General features: G+C 44.3%; 1 protein-coding gene across 2 annotated transcripts; it reads right to left on the bottom strand.

Annotated features, from left to right (window-relative positions):
• Positions 1–273: 273 nt before the first annotated feature.
• On the bottom strand, positions 274–12,330 carry LOC120414878 (uncharacterized). 2 transcript variants are annotated; one of them, XM_052708474.1, is made up of 11 exons: positions 12,196–12,330; positions 11,834–12,139; positions 11,531–11,773; positions 11,430–11,474; positions 10,797–11,075; positions 10,557–10,739; positions 10,317–10,499; positions 7,037–9,616; positions 6,698–6,979; positions 5,785–6,043; positions 274–603 (listed from the first exon to the last, which is right to left on the bottom strand). In XM_052708474.1, exons 1-10 carry the CDS (start codon positions 12,245–12,247, stop codon positions 5,790–5,792), a joined length of 4,407 nt encoding a protein of 1,468 aa, XP_052564434.1. In that variant the 5' UTR covers positions 12,248–12,330; the 3' UTR covers positions 274–603; positions 5,785–5,789. The 2 variants fall into 2 exon arrangements, with proteins under 2 accessions (XP_052564434.1, XP_039432134.1); XM_039576200.2 differs by lacking the exon at positions 274–603 and having other exon boundaries at positions 5,250–6,043.
• Between the last annotated feature and the right edge of the window lie 8,710 nt (positions 12,331–21,040).

Raw genomic sequence — 21,040 nt, 5'->3', positions numbered from 1 at the left:
CAACACGACTGCGAGGAACGAATCCTCCGACCGACAACAGGAGACACTTTTTCGGCCATAAATAACAAACTGCTGGACAGGGGCAGGGGAGCGGTGGGGTTATTAGACAGACCGGACGGCAGACATGATTGGATCGAGTAATTTCAGAAGGATTTAGGAAAATGTTACCATTTTCTTAAAATGAATAAAAAGGAAGTGTGATATTAAATTATTATGTACAAGATTTTGTATCATAAAATCAAAAGTGAAATGCTTTCTTTTTTGTAAATTGATAAAATTTTGGTTTAAATTAAAAAATATATTTCAATGTAGTTCGGTAGTGTAGAATGGAAGACTTCTCTTCAGAAAACTTACCTGTTTTTTTTTTAACCATCATCATCCCGGTACGAGAATCGAACTCACGACCTTTGGATTGGAAACCCAGCACGCCGCTAGTCGAAACCCATCCCCTACCGGTCAGTATTTCCAGTGAGCAGATTTACTCTTTTAAGGGATCTGACGTTGCCGAGCCAGACAGGAATCGAACCCATCACCTGTTAAAAACATTTTCTTACCTGAGATGAGTTAATTACACTCGGCCAGTACATCTAAGCAGCATTTTTCCTGAAAAGAAACCAAACACTTTGTATAAGTTTTTCGTTACTGCTACTATTTTTTGCACATTTTATCGCAAATCAACTTTTTTTTAAACAAAATATTCATCTTCCCTGTAACTTAACAAACAACTCGTTTTAGAGTTTTTTTAACAAGTACAGTCATCCCACATATTCGGAACACTTTTGTGGTAATTTGTCAATAGGATGCAAAATGCAACTTTTCTGTCGACCCTACTGTTTTTAGGACCCTTATTTGGTCATTCCCTTGCTATTTCACTAGTAAAAGTAGTACTTTTTAAACGAAAACCTGCATTTCAAGACTTTTTTATCCAGAGCAGCAAAAGTCTGCCTCCAAATTGCCGGTTCCATGATTGTGGGATGTTATTGTTCCTCCCACAACTGTGGAACGCCTGAATTTAACTGATATTTTCACAAAAAAGGTTATAAACCATTCATGAAACATTACTAAGCATGATTTTTATTGGTTTCAGAGTGTGAAGTCATTATTTTGTAAAAAATAAGTACGCCTGGAGAGAAAAAAAAGTTTGTTTACATTGTAAGAAAAAAGTGTTCCGAATTTGTGGATTTCAAGGGTCAATGTTTTTCTTCAAAAGCCGGTCTATAAATCAATCGAAAGATCGCAAGAAAAGCTTTCACATGAAGGTAAAAGCAAATCATTATGTTCAATTATCGATTTTCCATGATTTGTTGAACATTGGCCGATCTGTAAACTGTTCCGAATATGAGGGATGACTGTACTTTCTTGAATCAAATCAAAGAGTTGTGTTAAGTTTCCAAATGAGTTGAGTTCCACCATGGTGAGCTGTTTAAATAAAAAAATAAATGTTTCTTTTTTAAATTTCGGCAAAATAAATAAATCTCATTACTTTAATTACTGAATTGTAAAATACACCGAATGGCACATCATTTTACCTCCAAAAATTGTGCTCTTGTCACACAGAAATCTAGAGTAAATTTTCAAAACAACCTATGAGTCATGGGTTTCCTATGCAGATAGGACCTTTTGAAACTTTAATCTAGAAATTACCTTCAATATCTTGATTTTCATGAACGAATCAAACAAATACAATTTTTTTGTGAAAATAACACTCTCTCACTTTCTCTATTCATTTGATGTTTTACTGCTTTATTTTTCACTAAAATTGACTGCACTTTGTATTTAAATAAACTCTAGTTCAAAAAGGTTATTTAATTATATTTTAACAGTATACCTCACTCTTCTGATCTAAAACCAAATCCTTATCTGTTATCAAATTGTTCGCTCTACATCATTGCCTTAGCATGCTCTACTACAAGATTCCTACTCGAAACTAGGAGTCCGAAGGCTTGAGCACGGTGAGGTAATCCAAACCTCTTTTCACCCTTTTCACACCTAAGCTCCCATTCACCGCGAGATTCGAACTGACGACCTTTGGATTGTGAGTCGGAAGACGCGACGACTCCTACACCTGTACTGAGCTAACAACCTAACCTCTAGGTAAAGGCCGGGACCAACATTTACTTACCCATGCGACGGAAGGCTCGATCAGACGAATCTCGTCTCTAAAAATGGCACCGGGGCCTGGAATCGAACCCATGCCAACTGGGATGTTGGGCAATCACACTTACCACTACACCACCGCACAGTGGGAAAAAGGGCCCAAAAAATTACCGCAACATGGTTTCGCGCAAACCATCGATTGTTATACACCAAAAGCTTCGTTTTTGCAACAGGAACAATAATCCGGTGAAATTCGTACTGTGCGGAGTACAGGCCACCGGAAGATCCGGATTTGTGGAATTAGTGTCTAATTTATCCAATTGTGAACTGATACGCTTTCTTCTTACATTAATAGTCATGCAAAACAATCATAGAATAATATTAAATACCATAGGACCCATCAGAACCGGTTCTACCGATCACCTGTGGCCACATCCGGACGTATCAAACTTCTTGATTTTGGATGGAGAGTATCCTCTAGACGTATTTTTGCCTCCTTGACCGGTTCCCAGGTGCTCCGGTGGCCACATCCAAAGATCATATTTGACAATTCCTGAAATCACTCCTGCGACATATCAAATTTCATGTTTTTAAAAGAGTATAACTCATGTGCCCATCCGGACGTCTGATGCGAGATACAGAAAAAACCTTAAAAATGCTGTATCATTGGATTCTTTTGACCAAATAAGTTCGTTCACTCCTCAAAAGAACCGGTGGATCTCTATTTTCAGAATCTACAGAGAAATCCGGAATCGGTCACTTGGCCACGGAGATATTCCGGAACCTAGTGGGGTAGGTTTTTGTCCGGGTATGCAACCCAATCTGCAAATCATGGTTATTGTCATAAATTCTTCAGAAAAACCATCCCAATTTGCCTGTTCTGGACATATCAGGCATATTACTTTGATCCCAAACCTACTGATATGAATTGGCCACCCTTCCGGAACCGACTACACACACAGCAAAAAATCCGATGGTAAAATCGCATGCAAACGCATGCACATCACCTTCATCAAAATAAACACTTAATATTACACACTGCATGTACAATTTTTGCAAACACAAAAAAAATTGCAACCGACGGGATTCAAACCCAGCACCAACAGTAAGGACTGGCGCCTTAGCCCACTCGGCCATCAGACCGATGAAAAGCTGTTAGAATAAACGCATATATGAGCTTGACATTTCGGTCAAGTAGGTTTCCCATACTAATGGGTTACGTATTTCAGGGTGTAAAATCACATAAAATTGCATAAAATAATGCAATATTTATTTTACACCCAGGCCTTTTACACGCAGCTGGATTACTATTTTTTTAGCTGTGCAAGAACGGATGTCGAATTATACATCAAGTCTAATATGGCTTCCGACATGTCAAACGACACTGATTTTGGCTCAGGAATTCAAATTTGACATCCTCAGTACGTCCTGGTGCCATTTGGCCACCCTGCTATCAACCCGGAACATCAGTAAAATGGTTCCGATGGACCAATTTCGGTAAATTCACAGAATCAGCAATTTGTCCGGTTCTTTTGAGGGCTGAACGAACTTATTTGGTTTTTTCGGTATCTCGCATCAGACGTTCGGACTGTAAGGGTTAAAAACTTGGATAAATAAAGCAATAGAAGGATAGCGTAGTCATATTTATACCAACAAAACCAATCGACTTCATTTTGCTGGGCGATATAGGACGCCGTCTATTTTTAGCCAATAACTTAGCATATTTTAACTTTTGTACTTAATAAAACTAGATGGCAGCACCATGAAACGCCCTAATAATCTAATAACTTTTGAGGTGGTTAAGTTAACATAATCTTTCTAAAGGAATATGAATAAAACTAATATTTTGAAAGGAATTTTGAGGCAAAGTTACCAACAAAATATAAAGGTATTAAATTTAATAAGCCAATCTATTCAACAAGTAAAATAAAACATTTCTAATTAATGATAAATTTAACACTGTTATCTTAATATATTTTACTTACCAACATTTTAGATGGTACATCGAACGGCAAAAGATGTTTCACTATTGGTAGACCAGCACCAGACTTCCATGTAAGGAACGAAACCAATTACATTCCAAAACCTTCCCATAACTAATCGGAATAGTAAAATTTGTAAAACTATTTTTTTATTTTAATATCTTATATTTTGATTATTATATATGATTTTACCTTTAATCATTGACAAACACCATAAATCCACTTATTAACTATTTTAGTGATAGAATAGAATAGTTTTTCTGCGTAGCGTCATACCAGCAGGATTTTGCACTCGGTCTTTTAATTACTTAGAATACACCATCAGACATAGTGAGTCTTACGCTTCCTATCGCTATTATTTTCCATTTCGACGTGAACCTAGCTTTTGTGAGCATTACACTCGGCTAGTGTCTGTATAGTGTATCGCCAACTGAGCTTACATTACCCATGTTGAGCTTCACTTTAGTTCAGTTAGCAAATACCTTTCGATACCTACTACAAATTTGGACTACACTAATGAAACTAAGACAAATATTTTCGAATAGTTAGGTATCTTTCATACTCAATGAGTTGAGTAACCTATTCCATTATCTTTGTGGATCTGAAACTAACCTAAAACATCTATTTTTTTTATTTCTCTTGTATTTACTGTGGTACCTTTTTGCAAAGGTTTATATTACTAGAACTAATTTTACACTTTTTGATCGTGATTATCAACGTGGAACATTTTTCAAGTACCATCTCTCCAAAATACTCCACATTGAGGAGTATGTTTCTATTCAACATCACTTTTTTTTCATTTCACTACAATGAACCAGTTCATTGGATAGGCAACCCACATAGGCTACCAAGAACCATTCCAAAACTTTTCTCAGGCATTACCGAGACATCATCATCACTTTTGGCTGCTTCAAAGTTGTCTCAAATACTTGTTTTGACGTTTGCAATTCTGTCATGATCAAGACCTCTCTTTTCCCAGTCACGACGTTCTATCAGAATTCTCACAGAGCTGGATCCCAATCACGAAATATTCTAGCAGAGCTGGTTCTGTCAGAATCCTGGTAGAACGGTGGAACATTTCTGCTAGAACGCTGTAAGAATATCCAGCTCTGTAAGAACTGTGTTAGAATCCTGCTAGAACGTCGTGACTGGGATATACATATGGAATTATATATATACTTAAAGCATTCTAGCAGAAATGTTCCACCATTCTGGCGGGGTTCTGGCAGAACCAGTTCTGCTAGAATATTTCGTGACTGGGTCCTATTGCAAGATTTCGTATCCTGACTCCTGAATTTCGAAGGGTTGTTGTTGTTGTTAATTATTTATTTCTGGCATTTTTAACCTTTGCGGTCATTTGCTGCCCAAAGGTTCATATGTCGTGCTTATATAATAATATAACTGCCTTTGCTGCTCACGGTGGTATTCCATTGCGAGAAACTTAACAATGTCAAACTTATTTGAAGTGTCCGAGTTTGTTTTTTGCGAACACAAATCTGTCAAAACTGCGACAAGAATGCAAGCAAAGTTTCCCGCAATGGAATATCCCCTTAAGATTATGAGTCAAAACTTAAACTACTTGCAAAAACAACATAATCGTGCTATTTGAGTTCCCTAAATAAACCTTTTTTTTAATTCAAGTGTTACATACGCATTTAAACATCGATAAAACTTCAGCAAAAGTCTTTCAATACTCAAAACTTACCATCTCTACTTCCCGCGGCCGGCGCCACTCCAACCGCTAGGGCCTTGCTGGCCAAGGTTCTTTTCCTCAACCGGAAACACCTGGCACGGCCAGCCAATGTTCAGCTTGAACAATTCCAGCGCTGCCGGCAGCGCGTCCTGGTGCAGAAAGTCCACCAGGTAAAACGGTATATCCTTGTGCTTCTTGTCGAAGCGCGTCCAGATGTTGGTGATGGTGCCGCACATCTTGAACGTGTCGTAGATGGCGAGCTCGCTGTGGCCTGGTGTTTATGGGGAAAGTTTAAATTATCCAAAGGACCATTTCTAGGGTTCTGTCATTGGGATTGGGTTTGTTTACTGAATAACTGACCTATTCCACAACATTTTAGGATTAAATTATTAGCCCCACATCACAGTGTAGCTAACTGTCAGTCATAAACATGGTTATCAAATCTCAGTCACGACGTTCTAGCAGAGTTCTTACAGAGCTGGATATTCTTACAGCATTCTAGCAGAAATGTTCCACCGTTCTAGGAGAATTCTGACAGAATTATCTCTGCTAGAATATTTCGTGGCTGGATGGTGCATTCGTTTGGGCTCATTGAGTGATGATCCTTAAGAAGGTATTAGATTATGACAAACAAACTAACTCGCACTTTTGACAGTTTGACTGCTTTGTTTGTTTGCAGAAACGTCAGCCTGTATACATTTTGCTTTGATTGCGAGTTTTCCGCAAACAAATTTGCGACAGTAAACTACGCTGTGGTGTGGCTCTATCTATTTTGCTTTAGATTGATCAAACATAAATATTGAATGTTTCAATAAGTATATCTAATAATAAACACCTTTAACTAAATATTTTAATGTTTACAAAACAATCCGATAAAAATAACCTAAAAGTGACTTATTTTGCACAAGTGTGCAAGTGCGCTCACCTTCGTGCACAAACACCTTGACCGCGTAGCCCGGCCGTGGCCAGACCACCATGTTGGACTGCTGCACGGTCAGCAGAACGTTGCGATACCGCTTCAGGTGCATCGTACCGATGGCTCGCCTGGCCTGTTCCACCGTTTCGAACGTGATGTGAGCCCGCTTCCGCTTGATGCGCGTCATGTTGACACCGTTGACCGACTTGATCGCAACGATCTGGCCAAAGCGGCCAAACAGTTCGGTCAACTCATCGTCGGTAGTGAAGTACGACAAGTTGCTGACGAGGACTGGGAAAATTGTGAGAGTCAGTAGCGTCGCAGCTTGAATGGCACGAGGGTTCCTACCTGTGTTGTCGTCAAACTCCGCGTCCACTTGGCGCCGCTGGTTCGGCAACGGTTCGGGACTGATCGAGAAGCGTTCGCTGTTCGCGGACCGACTTCTGCTCCGCCCCTGCCCATCGTCCCACGTTGGCGACTTGCCCGTCGATCGACTTGTGGAAGCGAACGGATCTGGCGATGGGGAGCGAGCTGCGGGCGCACGGTTGAGGTGATCCGGCAGGGTCATCGGGGAGGGCGATCGCGATCGCTGAACCGTGCTGTAGTCGGTTTGATCTTCCTGAACGGCGGGGTTTTTCGAGAGATACGGTTGGACGACGTTGTTCTTGATGTAGTCCGCGTGGATGATCGAGAGTATCAACTCCTGTTGAGTGGTGGTAAACAGCTTGAACGTTTCCTTGGACCGGAACCACTTTTCCGCTTTGACGGAGAGTAAAAACTTGATCTTTCCGAACAGACTGAGCTTCACAAACCTGGGCAGTTTTTGGTTGTACATGAGATCGTCCACGAGTCGAACTTTCTCTTTGGTTTCGAGAGTGGGAAAGGCCGAGTTCTTGAGTTGCGATCCAAGCTTTTGGATCAAGCTGTTTGTGGCGGGAGACATTTTGAACTCTTGTGATTTTTTCTTCTTCTGCTGAAAAGCGGGTTGATGTCGCGGAGTAACGACGGGCGCTGGCGGTACTTCAACGGGAACGATCGTGTGCACGGTACGCGGAATTTCCGGTTTTAATGCGTCTGGGAAGTTTTTGATGTAGTCCGCGTGGATAAGGGATAAGAGCATGTGCTGTTGAGGATAGGTGAACAGCGTGAACGAGTACGCGCAGCCGAACCCGTTGGCGCCACTGATCAGGTGCTTGATCTTGTCGTCTACCGATAGACTTGTAAACTTTTTGAACGTTCTGTGCTGCTTGATGATGCCGTCCACAAGCTTGAGCTGTTCCATCATCGGCATTGTGCAGAACGCTTGAGTGTCGCTCATCTCAGCTTCAATTTTCTGCATCAACTTTCGCATGGCTGGGGTTATGTTGGGGCCTGAATTGTTCATGGGACCCGCGGATCCCATGGGTCCGGGCCCCAAAGGTTGAGGGTTATTCTTGACGAAGTCTGCATGAATCAGCGCTAACAGCTGCTGCTGTTGAGGATAGGTGAACAATCCGAATGCATAGGAAGCAGGGAATCCGTTGGAACCACTGCACAAATATCCGATCTTGGTATCCATTGGCATGTTTGTGAACTGTTGGAACTGTAGATGCTGGTTTATGATCCCGTTGACCAGTCGGTACTGCTCGATCATCGGCATTGTGCTGAACGCTTGCGTGTAGCTCATTTCGGTTTCAATCTTCTGCATTAGGCTTCTCATCAGAGGAGTAATCTGAGGTTGATCCGGATTTGATGGAGGTCCGTTAGGGCCCATGGGTCCGCCCGAAGGACCACCCATTGGACGTCCTGGTCCCATTGAACCTCCCGGTCCCATTTGACCTCCCGGTCCCGGACCCATTGGACCTCTCGGTCCCATCGGTGGACCCGCATTCCAGCCTGAGGGACCTTGCTGCTGCACAGGCGGTCCCCATTGACTCGCCATCGGTGGTCCCGATGACATTCCTCCAATATCTCCGTACACGTCGATTGCAGCGTTTCCTTGCGACATCATAGGCGGTACCGGCGCTCGTTGTCCCCGTTCTCGTCTCTTTCCCAGAAGCTCACCGAACGTCGTCGAGCTGTCGTAATCTTGCGAGTCTTGCGCAGGCTCCACCACCCTTTGCACCTTTGGTCTTCTGGAGCCCAGCAGTTCAGCATCCTCGCTGGTATCAAGCTTCCTTCTCGATGCCAGCTGATTTCGCAGCCGTTCCATTTCCGGATCATCATCGATTGGTTCCTCCAGCGCGTGCTTTCTCAGGCCCATCGTTTGCCAGGAATTTCTAACCTCACTCAAAGCAGGAACATCATTCGCGTTCGTTGAGTCGAAGGATCCCATCGAGTCCTGCGCAAAGTATCCTTGTGAGGTCATCCCACCGGCAGGTTCCGCATCGTCATCAAAGTTAGAATACCCGTAGCAATCGTCCTCCTCCGTCAAGTCGATCTGATACGATTCCTCCTCCCTCGCGGGTTCCCTTTCCGGATCTTCCTCAAAGTCTTGCTCCCGCTCCCGGATCCTGCTCGTCTGCACCGCACACTTCCCGACCGCCGTCACGGTCAGCGCCGCCGGCAGCCACTTGGCCTGGTCCAGTCCCACAACGGCCGCATCGTCCGACTCCCGCAGCACAAACTGGACCGTGCCCAGCTCGCAGTACGTGTCGTAAATGTCCTCGTCGTACACGTCCACCAGTGGTCCCGTAACGCGCACGCACCGCTCCGGATCGAGCAGCACCCGCTCGCTGGCCAGGTGGATCAGCACGCGCCGGGTGTTCATGAAGCGTTGGTTCATCGTGCAGGCACGGCGAGCCTCCAGCAGCGTGTCAAAGCTGACGAACGCTTCGGCGAAGCGGCGCCCCTTGTGCAGTTCGCGCAGGTTGATCACGTTGCCGTGCTTGCGGAAGTACTCCCGGAACTGGACCATCGTGGTGCCCTTCGGATAGTTTAGGATTCGCACTGGGGTGAAGATGGAGAAAGCGGGATTCAGAACGAGACAGAGGAAGCATTTGCCAGGGCTGTGGAGACGAGCGCTTTTAGAGTCGGAGTCGCTGAATCATAGGAAGTCGTAGTCGTAGTCCCTGAAATAGCTACCCGACTCCGCAGCCCAGGCTTTTGCAGTAAGATACGGGAAACTGCTGGAATTCCAGATCAAACAAGCTCTTGGACTCGCGTTTACGGAGATACGAGACCTCCCTAAAGACGTAACCTAGTTACGGTGGGAGACATTTTGTAACTAGGAACTGTCTTCGTTTAAGTCTAGTGTTTAGCGTGATCTAACTTTTGACAGCTACTCATGGCCTGCTACAATCCTCACACATTCACGATCTTTCTTCTGAACCTTCTGCATAGCTCTATAAAGTCGAGAGAGTCAAATTTCGAAGTCGAATTCGACTCTCTCGGCTAAAACGAATCGAAGAATCGAGCCGTGACCGAACTCTTAGTGGTCCAACGGTGAGGCACAGACGAGCGAAACAAATAACAACACTTTAAAATGACAGTTCACATCTATGCGCTGTAACGGCATCCACCAGTGATAACTATGCTGCAACTGCAGAACCCAGCGGGTCTTCCGTAAACCGAAGTAGACAGGATTTCCAGGATCTGATACTCTAAACTGTAAAGAGTTAACTTTTGACATGTACCACAACTGTTATACCTTCATTCCGGTAGTACTCCTCACTGGGACTGCGGTACGACTCGTCCGGAACCGTCACCAGCCGGGTCTGCTCGGCACGCTGCTCCTGCTCCATCAGGTAGCTCAGCGTTTCCTCCTTTTCCAACCGGGTACTAGTTTTCGGGAACATCTCCGGGTACGGTGGCACGTCCGAGTTGTAATTCCCTGAAGAAGAGTCAATTTCTTAGTCTGACCATTCGAAATCATGTTCCTTCAACCTACTCTCGGTGTAATTCGTCAAGAGCACGTTCTCCCCGGCAATCTGCTTCACCTTGAGCGCCTGAATCACGGCGTCCGTCGAGCGGAACCGCACGATCGTGCAGTGCCGAACGGCGTCAACACGGTGGATGTAGCTGACCGGGCCGCACTCGCTCATCGCTTCGAAGATCTCGTCGTTGGTGATAACTGGAAAACCGTCCTAATTAATACCGTACCTTGCACCAGACCAAAACTATGACTCACAAGTGTTGGTCCCCTGCAGCAGCACGGCCAGCTTCGAGGACACCTCGCCGTACGTCAGCTGCGGATGGAACACGTCCAGGCAGCCGCCCTGGAAGTAGTGCGGACCGGCCAGGAACACCTTGCGGGCCGTTTTCGGGTCCAGATAGGTGACACCGGCGCTGTTGGTCATCACCGAGATGGCAGACTTTTCCATCACCCAGTCGAGGATCTTGCCAAATCGCTCGAAATAAGCCAGCGCGTCCTCTTCGGGCGTTTGGCGCGGGATGTTGGTGACGAGGACTGGAATAAGATTTCGTTGGAAGCGGGATGTTATTAAATGAGCGAAAAGGAATCCGGTTGCGATTCCGGGTTTGAAGTAAATGGACCAGGTTCGTTGAAGCAGCTTCCAGGAACATTTTAAACAAGCCTAACCCGACAAACTTCGTCTTGTCTTTTATTTCGTTTCTTGACGTTTTTAGCTTGTTTACTTATTCAGCCTCCTGTGATCAAAATTTTATATTACTTGACTTTTCCCATACAATCTGCTCCGTATTGAACTGATTCGCGTTCGAACAAAACCGTCGAATTTTTTTATATATCCAGGAACATTGAGTAACACGAGCAAATGAGCGAAAGGTAATCCGGTATACTTACGTCTGGTTTCCGATTCCGCTTCCGGGCGATACTTGAGTCCAAGGGCTGAAAAGAACCAACATTAGAGACAACTCAATGCTCTCAATCCAATCAACGCCTACCCCCGCACTTCTCCCGAATACTCCCAAACTCGGGCGACCTCTCGAGCAGCATCGAGACGTTCCTCCGGATCGGCTGAATGTTCATCTTGAAGCCCCTCAGAAACTGGTTGTGCAGATTCATCGCCCCCTCGAGGCTTTCCGCGTGCACAAACCCGACGTACCCGTAGTTGTGGGCCGGCTTGAGGACCGCCTCGATGGCGCCAATCGTCCGGAACCGTTTGTACAGGTCCTCCTCGGTGATTTCTAAGTAAATCAAGAAAATATCAAAGAAATATTCATAACAATTTAACATTTTATACTCACCATCACTCAAGTTCATCACCATCGCCGTGTTCTTCGGGGTGAAGACGGCGTCCGAGTTGACTTCGGTCACCAGCAGCCGGTTTCCATCCAACAGGGTCTGGTTGAGCATCAACGCCCACTGCTGGTCCTCAAGGTTCGCAAACCTGATGAGCGCTACCTTCGTGGGACAGTAGGTGCAGTCCTCCAGCCGGAAGCAAAAGTCCAGCACCGGACCTCGGCCGGAGCCGAAGAACTCCCACAGCGCCTCCTTCGTGGTGGACTTGGCCAGGTTGCCGACGTAGACGGCGTAGCCGGAGTCGGGATTTTCTGCGGGGGAGAAGAATCTTGAAATGATTGGCGAAGTGGAAATCGGTGCGGCTAACCAGCTACATCCGACGTGCTCGGCTGTTTGTCTCTTCTCTTAACTCTATTCATTTTTATTGAATTAAACTGTTAACGTCTTGAAAAGTTAGAAAAAAGATACTTTTTCTTTAAATCTTTCAAAACAGCAATGAAAAACAAGTCAAGTGTTGTCAAAACTCAGCACGGTGAAAAAAATATGGTGAAACAAGGTTAATTTTGGAACATTACCCAAAATAGGGTAAGGGCAGGACAACTTTTTGTCGCAGACTTTTTGCAGACATTTTTGAAAGTCATACAAAGAATTCTCTTTTTACGCGAAGCGTTTTACGTTTTGTACACCATGGGAGCGGCCGTGGCTGACTGGTTACGATGTTCGCTTTGTAAGTGAATGGTCCTGGGTTCGATTCCCATCTGCTCCCAACGAGAAAGTATAGGAAATTAAATCTTGAAACCAAAGAGTATTGAAAATAGAGCGCGGACTTGGAACAAATTTCCCCCAAATTCATGGTACCAATCAAAGGTACAACCATAACGCCTTCGACGAGGCGTTACTGTTTTGAGGCGTTATTAAACAGGTGTTATGATTTTTTTCCATCACAGCAGTCTCCTATTTCTTCTGAAAATTTTGGAGTGACAGCTTGAAAACAAAAACCAAAAGTCGTTGCCAGGTTGCCATCCGTTGTAAGAACGGGTGGACAATAAATATCCGGATCAGGAGAAACTAAAGTTACCAGTTGAACCAGATTGACCCGGAAATAAAGTAAGTGACGATCGGTAAGAAGAAGCTTAATTTTATATTGCCGGAAGAAGTAATTTTTTACTATTTTTTCAGAAACGGTTTTGAGCTCGAACTCGAAAATTCCGTTGGAGGTGGGCAAACAACAAATTGGTGATTATGTTGCTTCCGAGGTTGAGTTTTAAACTTGGGCGCATTGCGGTCTTTTATTAAATGAATTATTATATTTTAGGCAACATTGCGTCCCCACGATCTACATGGACAAAAGCAACGGCGTCCGGCAGCCAACGGCTTCGGACTTTATTTGCGCCATCAATATTCTGCAGATCTGTTTAGCAGTTTGATGGATCAAGATTAACCGGTGGACTGAGTCAAACCTATCTGGAGACTCCGGGGAGGGCTGATCGCCAATATGGCTCGCACAACTGGGACCACGGGTGGTTCCGGCACAAGTCCATTGGCATGAACGACGTCGAGATTCTTTGGTTCGCAAAGAACTGAAAGTTTCTTGAAAAAATGAATAAACAAAAATGTACAAAACTTAAAACACATTTTTTGTGCCAAATTCAGGTTGAATAAAAACGTGGAATGTATTAATGTAATTATTTTATTATTCTGAAAGTGTAGATATATGTCCTCTAATGTCCTGCGAAATCAACTGCAAGACAGTGGCACAAGCCAACAATCAAACTTTCAACTCGGCCTGCCAATCCAGTCCGTAATTTCCGCTGGTCTCACCGCTGGTTCAATGAAATGGTTGAAGGTCGGCAAGTCCAAAAAATTGTTTCGGGACGGCGGAAATCGACATTGAAATCCCTGGTAATGAACGACTACCGCTGCTGCTTACTCGAAGAACAGTTCTTTTATATAAAATGTAAATTATTCAAAAAGATAGCATTGCATTAGCATTGGTGTCTACCCGTAGTTGCTACTCTGTTATTGACCAGGACCTCCAAGAATTGCTCCGTGGACCACAGATGAAGAGTAGGAACCAATCATCACCACTTCGCAACTTTCAAATGACCCTATCATGCTAGCCAATCACAGCGCCGGCCACGACCAGTGGTAAGACACGGGGAAGTGGATGGGAATTTTAGTCCGATACTTGAGTGGTGAAGACCGCTAAATCAGCTGCGTCTTCGACAAAGTATCACGTGAGGTTTGAGGCTGTTAGTAAGATGGGTGTGAAGCCAGGATTCACCGTGGTAAGTGATGCGGCTGGTCAATTCTATTTATAGTCTTTAATTCTTCGTATGTTCTTGGATTCATTTTGAAAGCTTTCCAATTCGGTTCACCAAGCTTTTTGTGGTGAATTCTGGTCGTGTTGAAAGTTCAATATTCGCCTAACAATTATGCAACCAGTAAGTGTCCTTAAATTCAACTTGCATTCAATATTGCATTTTCCTGTTCTTTGGTTCACACAGATTCCAATCAAGTTTCTTGGATTCTTATAGCATTTGTTGGATCTACGAAGTGTCAGTTGGACTGGCAACACTTCACAACCACGACTACTACGATTTTTCACCACAAGATAGCAACCCTGATCGCCTGCCGCAACAGCTTCCTGCGATCAAGGACAACCCTGCGCAACGCTACAGCCGCACAACGGCGCGACGAACAACGACGACGACGAAAGACGACGACGAAGAGGACGAGCGAAAAAACCGCCATTTTGCGGGTACAGTCTCTTTTCACCCTCGGTAGCGAGAACACGTAGTTTTTAATTAGACTTAATAAAGCTAGTTTGTAGTGCTAAATCCGAGTGCGTTTTCTTCTCTACCACACCCACGGCCAGTTCGAACAATCAGTTACAGTCCACCCGTGAGTATTCCGCCGTTTTCCGTGGGGCCAACGTGCCGGCCCGAACATTGGTCCAATCGACCCGAATTTGGACATCCGGCGTGGATGTGGTAAAGAAGCCCGGTGAAAAGTGCGAGGTAAACGTGCCTCAGAGAACAAGCGGACAGTTCCCGCGAAAAGTCGCTCCGGTGAGAGACACGTAGCCGCGAGTGCAAAAGTGCGTTTCCGGAACATTCGCAAACAATCACGACGGAGGCAAACCGGCCCAATCCCGGTCGCGAGTGTCCAAAGAGCAAAGAAGAAGAAGAGAACCTAACCTAAAAGAAACAAACAGTGAACAGTGTTCAAAATGCCGCCAAAAATCCCACGTACTCCGTTGAAGAAGACGGAGGAAGACATCCGCCAAGAAGAGCTGGATGGCCTGGTCCACATCAGAGAGCAGAAGGTGGACAGGATCACCCGGATGAAAGAAGCGATCACCAGTGTGCCCAGAGGAGGGCGCACAGCCGCGACGATAAGAGGAAACCAGAAGAAGCTTGAGTTGGTTAACAGTGAGTTCGACAGCGTCCATCAGCGGATCATCCTCCTGGCGGATGCAAAGTCTCGAGGTCAGCATGATGCCAAGCAGCGAGAGTTCGAAGCCATGTACGATGAGCTCATCATGACCCTTGAGCAGTGGACCGATGACCTCAAACCCGCCGTCGCAGCAGGAACGTCCAGCGCCCTCGCGCCAGCTGGCCCTCAACCGGTGGTCATCAACCAGCCTCTGCCCAAAATCATCCCAACGTTCGACGGCAAGTATGAGTCTTGGGACAGATTCAAGATCATGTTCAAGGACGTTGTGGACCGGTCAAACGAACTTCCCAGAATCAAGCTCTATCACCTTGAGAAGGCCTTGATTGGAAGCGCTCAGGGTGCGATTGACGAAAAAACGATCCAGGACGGCAATTACGCTCATGCCTGGGAGATTTTGGAGGAGCAGTACGGGGACAAGCGACGGATGATCGATCTGCACATCGGTGGTTTGCTACGAGTCCAGAAGCTGGTCAAAGAGAGCCACGAGGAGTTGAGGTCCCTAGTGCAGAACTTCCACGGTCACGTCGAAAACCTCAAATTCCTGGGCCAGGAGTTTACCGGAGTGTCGGAACAGATCGCCGTCTACATCCTGGCACACGCGCTGGACGAAGATACATATAAACTCTGGGAGGCGACCATCAAGCGTGGAGAACTCCCCAAATACGACGAGGCCATCAAGTTCCTGAAAAGCCGCGTCTCCGTGCTTGAGCGATGGGAAACTACCAAGCTGGCAGAACCAAAACAACGAGAACGATCAAGTCATCTGACTTCCGTATCCGAGCAGCCTTACCATATCGCCAACACAGCCGTCATGTCGCATCCGAAATTCCGGTGCGATTTCTGTAACGAACATCACCTCACCTTCAAGTGCACTGTCTTCAATGGCCTTCCGGTGTACCAGCGCATGGCAGCGGTCAGAGAGAGGAACCTGTGCCAAAATTGCCTGAGGAGTGGACATCACTGGAAGGAGTGTGGATCCCAACACTCGTGCCGCAAATGTCAACGAAGGCACAACACATTGCTACACCGGCAACCACGAGTCTCTCGAATTAACGGTCAAACGCAACCTCAGTCCTCACCAGCATCCTGTGAAAACCCACGGGCGTTCAACGCTATACTGCCCACAGCGTTGGTCAACCTGAGCGACAACGAGAACCAACCTGTGCCGTGTCGCATACTCATGGACAGCGGATCACAGGTAAATTTTATTTCTGAAGCCATGGCAGATCGTCTCAAACTGCAAACTACGGCCGTAAGCGTTCCCATTTGCGGCATCGGAGCATCAAAGACTGTTTCGAAACAGTTGGTCTCTGTGAAACTCCATTCCCGAATCAGCAGCTTCAATGCAAACGTGGAGTGCTTGATTATTCCGAAGGTGACCGGAACGGTGCCACCCTCGCCGGTCGACATCACAGAGTGGCCAATTCCCGTTGGCACCCAGCTTGCTGATCCAACGTTCCACAAGCCAGACTCTATCGACATGATCCTGGGAGTAACCATGTTCTTTCGGTTGCTGAAAAACGGACAGATTGAATTAGATGGCAATCAACCGGATCTTCGAAAAACTCACCTTGGTTGGGTCGTTGCTGGACATGGTGGCGTCGACGATAATCTACAAACGCGATTTCCGGTCAACGTTGGAGTGGCAATTTCTGCGTAATCCAGCAAGGCAGGTGTGGCTGGAACTTCTTCCCAGCCCGGGGGGAGTATGTTGGATCTACGAAGTGTCAGTTGGACTGGCAACACTTCACAACCACGACTACTACGATTTTTCACCACAAGATAGCAACCCTGATCGCCTGCCGCAACAGCTTCCTGCGATCAAGGACAACCCTGCGCAACGCTACAGCCGCACAACGGCGCGACGAACAACGACGACGACGAAAGACGACGACGAAGAGGACGAGCGAAAAAACCGCCATTTTGCGGGTACAGTCTCTTTTCACCCTCGGTAGCGAGAACACGTAGTTTTTAATTAGACTTAATAAAGCTAGTTTGTAGTGCTAAATCCGAGTGCGTTTTCTTCTCTACCACACCCACGGCCAGTTCGAACAATCAGTTACAGTCCACCCGTGAGTATTCCGCCGTTTTCCGTGGGGCCAACGTGCCGGCCCGAACAGCATTCTTAATCCTTTTAGACAACTAAGCCTCGATGGTCTGGTGGTTAGCATTTTTGTCTGCTGACCCAAAGGACGGGGGATCGAACCCCGCCGCGAGCTAATGATTTTTTCGTTCATATTCAAGTGTTCAGAATTTCTTCTTTCCATAATTTCTCGATAGGAGCAGATGTGCATCGAACCCAGAACCTTTCGCTAATAAAGCGAACAGCGTAACCATTCAGCCACGCCTACCCCCAATGTAAATTATTCAAAAAGATACTCGAAAAAGGAAAACAATGACGAAAATGTTGGTTAAAAGGCACCATTGGAGCCGAAATCAGCTTGAAACTCTTAAGAACTCCATTTTGCACTGAATCTACGCATGGCCCTAAGAATTGATTATCTGTCGATCTAACCATCCGGAAGAGTTTTGCTTCCAATTCTCATACAGTCTACCGGCCTTTTCCCTTGTGTGGACTGGGCTACGAAGGGGTATCTCGGTGCCGACAACTTCCAAAAGATAATTTCAGTAATAAAGCAGCATTAGGAATATCCAATTATATTGAAGCGCCGCAAACACCGGCAAGGTTAAACTAGAAATAGAGCTGAATAAGTTTGGGTTGTATAATTTCCCCTGATTGACAAAAAATGCGATTTGACAGTAGAAAATGTCACCAAAAAAATGTAACGCCTAAAGTTTCCATTGAACAAAAATTTGTCACGCCTGATTGCTGAGATTATGCTGAAGGGCTGTGTACCTGTGTACCGCGTTACGGGGTCAAAAATAAATCGCCAGTGTACCCTCTCATTTCCCTTCTCTCTGTTGAAACTCTGAAACATGAACGAAAAATCAAAGTCGCTCGAGTCGGGGTTCGATCCCCCGTCCTTTGGATTGGTAAGCAAAAATGCTAACCACTAGGCCATCGCGACTTGGTGAACTATAATTGGAATTAGGAATACTGTTACTACCAACTATATACGCGCTGGGTCCTTGTCCATTTGACAAGGGTTCGGAAGTTCTAAATACACTAAAACCCCGGTTTACGCTCAGGCGTTACGCTTTGTATTTCGTCAATTTCTCTGGAACGACGCAATATTTTTGCAAACTTTTTGAAGCGATTTATACGTCTTGTGCAGATCTACAAATTGCTTTCAAAAGAATGTAAAAGCATTACACTGTTTTCGAGAAATCAACCAAACAAAAAGCGTAACGCCTGCGCGTAAACGGGGGTTTTAGTGTAACGTTTGAACCCGATTGGTGCAAACGTTCTTCAGGGCGGGGCTTGTCGATAAAGCTGAAGTACCTCGCGCTCGGCTAGCCAGCGTAGAAATGGGTCACCGAAGCTCGGCAGAGCTAACACCTTCCAAATGCCTATGTGAGTTATTTGCATGTATAGAATATAGATCTAAAAAAATACATGGAAACAACTCAATTTGTAAGAAGCGGCCGCGTGGTCCCGTTTGGTTGGTTGCACACACACACACACAAGCGTTTTACGTTTTGTACACCATAAGAAACCCATGGCGCATTGGTTGTTTTGAAAAAGTAATCTAGAAATACTCTTTGTTTGTATGTACATACAACGGTAAAAAAAACCTGATTAAAAACCATTTCTGATCACTTTTTCTTTATATTTTCATGCAAAAAAAAATAAATTGATAAGACAACATTTTTTTTTATGGATCAATCCTCGGATCAATCCTTTGGAACAAGCTGTAAAGTAGGACCTTTTCTGACAAGAAGGGCCGCGAAGTATTTTTTTTTTCAAATTGATTTAAATACAAGTTTAAATATCTATTTTAAATTCTTTGCGGTCATACAAATAGCCATTCTTCTCTAAAAAAATAAGCTTTTTCATTGTTAACAATAATATTACAAATTTATTCATAATTTTCGGACTCAATTTATGCATAATTTTATGACCCAATTCTGGAGTTATTTTTAAAAAGGGTCAATAAACGAAATTTTAATATTTTTTGCGTTTAACTCGGTGTTTAAGATGATTTTGAATTCTCTGACCAAGCTGGCATCGACTGCATTGTCAATTTTCAATCGATAATTTGACTTAAGCCCTTTTGAAACGTAAGTCTGAATATATTTCTAGCAAAACAATGCCAATGGCTGACACCTGTGAAACTTTCAATCTATGTTACCGGCAAACATCTCTCTTTTTAATTTCTCGATAGCCTTGCAAAGAATCGAGAAATTAAAAATAGAGATGTGAGCCGGTAACATGGAGTGAAACTTTTACAGCTGTTATGGAAAACTTCACAAAAGCTTGACAGAAAGTTTAACTCCATGTTGCACTTTTAATTTCTCGATTAAAAGTATTTCTAAGTGTCCTATTCGGCCTAAAACTCGGGTGAAGTTTGCTCAACCTTTTGAAAAAGAAAAATCTGGCAAAACAATACCAAAGGGCCGTTCCAGGCCGAATTGGTAGCATTTAGAAATACTCATTTTCAAAAAATTAAAAATAGAGATGTTTGCCGGTAACATAGAGTGAAACCACAGAGTAACCCAGAGTGACCAGTCCGAAGAAATGTCATTTCATTTTTTGGCTCCATAAGGTTTGCTGGTAGCAGGCGTGCGATGTACCTGCGATGTACCACCAAGTTGAACCAAAAATCAAGAGGCAGTGGGAATTCTGTCTTACTCTGTGGTGAAACTTTCATAGTTGTCATGGAAAACTTCACAGAATTTGAATTGAAGTTAAACACCATGTTACTCTTTCTATATCTCAATATAGAATCAAAGGCCGGATCAGCAATGTCTAAAAAAGAAAATTTTACAGATGTTTTTGTCAGCTTTTCAAATCTGGAGTTTTTTTGAAAAGGTCCAATAAACCAAATTTCCAGTTTTTGCTTTTTGGGTGTTTTTGAAACCGCCTTGAGTCAGGGGTATAAAAACACCCAAAAAGCAGAAACTGGAAATTTGGTTTATCAGACCTTTTCAAAAAAAAAAAAAACTCCAGAAATATTTTTTGTCATGGCTGGACGAGGATGGACCAAGGATTATTCACAGATGTGGATGTGTCTGTGGATTAATATTTTCTTTCTATTTGAATTGTTTTCTTTTTTTAAATGTATTGCAAAAGTCGTAAATTGGGTCCTAAAATGAAGCTTAGATTGCTGATATTATTGTTTACAGCGATAAAGCTTATTTTTCTGAGTACAATGACCCTTTGTTCGACCACAAAGAGTTTAAAATGGATTTTTAAATCAATTTTGAAAAATTAACCTCGCGGTCCTTCTTGACAGAAAAGCTCCTACTTGACAGCTCGTTCCAAGGGGACATTAGTTGATCCATCGAAAAAATGTTGGCTTGTCAAAAAACATTTTTGCACTAAAATGAAAAGAAAGTGATCAGAAATGGTTTTTAATCGTGTTTTTTACCGTTGTACATAAAAATTGACATAGGGCTTTAGTACCCAATTGGTGATTTTTGGACCTTTTCATAATATTAATTCAATATATTTATGAACAAAAGTCTGCAAAGAAAACTAATCTGCCATCACACACTTCAGCCCCACTCACACTGGTATAAACTGCCCCACTGACAGCTGCGCCGAACAGCTGACAGATCTGTGACAGTGTCACCCCGCCCTAACCATCCAGCGGACGGCGGACAAACAGCCATCTTCTGCCTCGAGTCCA

This window comes from Culex pipiens, chromosome 2 (assembly GCF_016801865.2).
Source record: "Culex pipiens pallens isolate TS chromosome 2, TS_CPP_V2, whole genome shotgun sequence".
NCBI lineage: Eukaryota > Metazoa > Arthropoda > Insecta > Diptera > Culicidae > Culex > Culex pipiens.
Note: the sequence above shows the minus strand (reverse complement) of the source record. Positions and strands in the feature narration are given on the sequence as shown.